The 2,386-nt window shown below is 57.9% G+C and overlaps 1 protein-coding gene across 1 annotated transcript in view; it reads left to right on the forward strand.

The window, feature by feature from the left end:
• Positions 1 to 966, forward strand: part of MNEG_4185 (UDP-glucuronosyltransferase 3A2) — a gene marked incomplete at both ends in the record, with an annotated part of 3,442 nt that extends 2,476 nt beyond the window's left edge. Inside the window, 3 exons of the mRNA XM_014047335.1 lie at positions 16 to 227; positions 383 to 544; positions 799 to 966. Of these exons, the coding sequence (XP_013902789.1) occupies positions 16 to 227; positions 383 to 544; positions 799 to 966 (542 nt within the window). The remainder of the gene's footprint in view (positions 1 to 15; positions 228 to 382; positions 545 to 798) is intronic.
• Between the last annotated feature and the right edge of the window lie 1,420 nt (positions 967 to 2,386).

Below are 2,386 nucleotides of genomic sequence, written 5' to 3' on the forward strand. Positions count from 1 at the left end.
AAACGCGTTTTGCAGACGCGGGCCGTCCTGTGGTGTACATTGCCACCGGCACCGTGGCCAAGCCGAGCAAGGCGCAGATCGACGCCATCGTGGGGGCCATCCAGGCGATGGAGGGCGCCAGCTTTGTGTGGAGCCTGCCCAAGGACTGCCAAGAACTCCTGCCTGGAGAGGACGTGGCGGAGTGGTCGGGCGGCCGCGCAAAGGTGCTGGCGTGGGCGCCGCAGCAGGTGAGAGCAAGGTCAAAACAACATGGGGTGGTTTGAGCTGCGCTCCATGCTGTGTCACGGGCGTGGGAATCACTTCAACACGTCATGATTTGCAACGCACACGTTCTCTTTGCACAAAATGACTCAGCAACCCTTCAACATCACAATCTTGCCAGGCGCTGCTGGGCCACGCGGCTGTGCGGCTGTTTGTGACCCACGGCGGCCTGAACTCGACCTACGAGGGCGTCACCGCGGGGCTGCCGCTGGTGGTGCTGCCCTACTTTGCCGACCAGCCCATCAACGCAATGCACGTGGTCAACAAGGGGCTCGGCACCATGGTGGGTTTTTTGTTTCTGGTGGGAGCAGTAGGGGTGCGGTGGGCGGGTCAAGATGCATGTGGCGACGCAAGCTGCTTTCAAAGTGTCTGTGTGTGTGCTGCTGAGACGCAGGTGCTCGTCGACAGGGCTGTAGGGGTCATGAAACAGGCATCAATGATGGGCGGCCGTCAATGATGCCCACGCAGCCCTGCTGGGTCCTGATGGTGCACCTCCTCACCCTCTCCACCACCCCTCCCTGCATTGCCTTGGTTCAGCTCGACCCCTGGAACTTCACAGCAGCCGACCTCGCCGAGGCAGTGCAGCAGCTGCTTGCTGACGAGGACACACGCGCGCGCGCCGCGGAGATGGGCCGCCGGCTGCGTGCACGGACGCCGGGCCCGCGCCGCGCGGCGGAGCTCATCTTCGAGTTTGCTCAGGCATGACAGGGGCCACAGGAGCGCCCTTGGAAGGGCCTGCGAACGGGCTGCGCGTCGCAGGGACGAGGATGGCGTTCAGGGCACCTGTATTGCTAGCCAAGCGTTGTTTGCACACAGCCCCACGTGCAATATGGTGGCGAGCGGGTGCATACGCACTTGAAATGCTCATGATGCAGCCTCGATTTGGTTCCGATGGCCTTCCTGAAATGCGCAGATTTCCCTGCGTCCGCTTCGGTATGCGTGCAGTGGGGTGCTTGTGTATTTGGGCATGTGCACCTCGAAGCACGAGCACGCGTGTGAACAACGGGGCACTGCAGCACGTACGAGCGCAGCTCTCGTGAACACCCCATCCTGCTAGGCATGCTGGCAAGCATGCCGCCATGCGTATTGCGCTATCAGGCCATCGTTCATACTTGCTGCAAATAATTCTTCAACACAAGTGGGTCGAGCACGTTGCACCCCACAACAAGATGCGTGTATTTCAAACAACTTGAAGTGGTTGGCTGATTCTTGCGCCTGGTAGATGGATACCCTGTGGCCAAGATTATTTACAACCTGCTTGAATGTTTTTAAGAAGCACTGCTTGTTTTTTTTAATACAGTGTGTCCCAGCTGAAGATGTGCACGACTAGTTGTGCATTCCCGCACCTGCCATGTCAGTTTGTGAGTATCTTGCTGCTTTGGTGGATTGACAAGCAACTCGTGTGCTTAGCGGATGGATGTTGGTCACTATGCTGGTACTATTGGAAAAGACAGTAAACATCAATGAAAGCACTCAACCGCTCCTGGGAGCGGCCGGCGGCTGCTTGAGCGCGTTTGCAGATGGTGCTTCAGAGGAGTCGTTGTATTACGCAAAAAAAAATCCCATAAAAAATCGTCCATGTACAACGCTGAACCTCTGGCTTACCGTGCACGTGCATAAAGATAGAGCATTGACTCATTGACCGTGACGACCCCTGGCGGCACAACCACTCCTGCCGGTTGCAGCGCTGCACAGCCTCGAACAACATCAAAAATTGCTCGTGACCCAAATTACTGCTCTCAATTATGAAGTGTACTGAACTCTCACAGTTCCCAGCAGCAAATGCACCACACTTTTTGAGGTTCTCTTCTCGCTCCTTCCTATCATACCCGCTGTGCGATATCATCCTCCTGTGTGCCTGTTCTACTCGAGCATACCCTTCAACTGACTTGGACTACACCCGCGTGCAAATTTCGACCGAACCCCAGTGCCACAAGTGCCCGACAGGTGATCTTACGCCACCCAAACGGCGTGGTCATCCGAACGCGGTGGTACAATATTGCTTCTGCCTCCGCTGGCCTGCCTGTGCCCAACGTTTCCAGCTGTGGCCCGGTGGCCGCTGCCTCGCGGGGCGCCCGAGGCGGGGTGCTTCCCAAGGTGGTGTTTGGGCCGGGCGCCCCGCCCC

The sequence above is a fragment of the Monoraphidium neglectum genome (assembly GCF_000611645.1).
Source record: "Monoraphidium neglectum strain SAG 48.87 unplaced genomic scaffold scaffold00567, whole genome shotgun sequence".
Lineage (NCBI taxonomy): Eukaryota > Viridiplantae > Chlorophyta > Chlorophyceae > Sphaeropleales > Selenastraceae > Monoraphidium > Monoraphidium neglectum.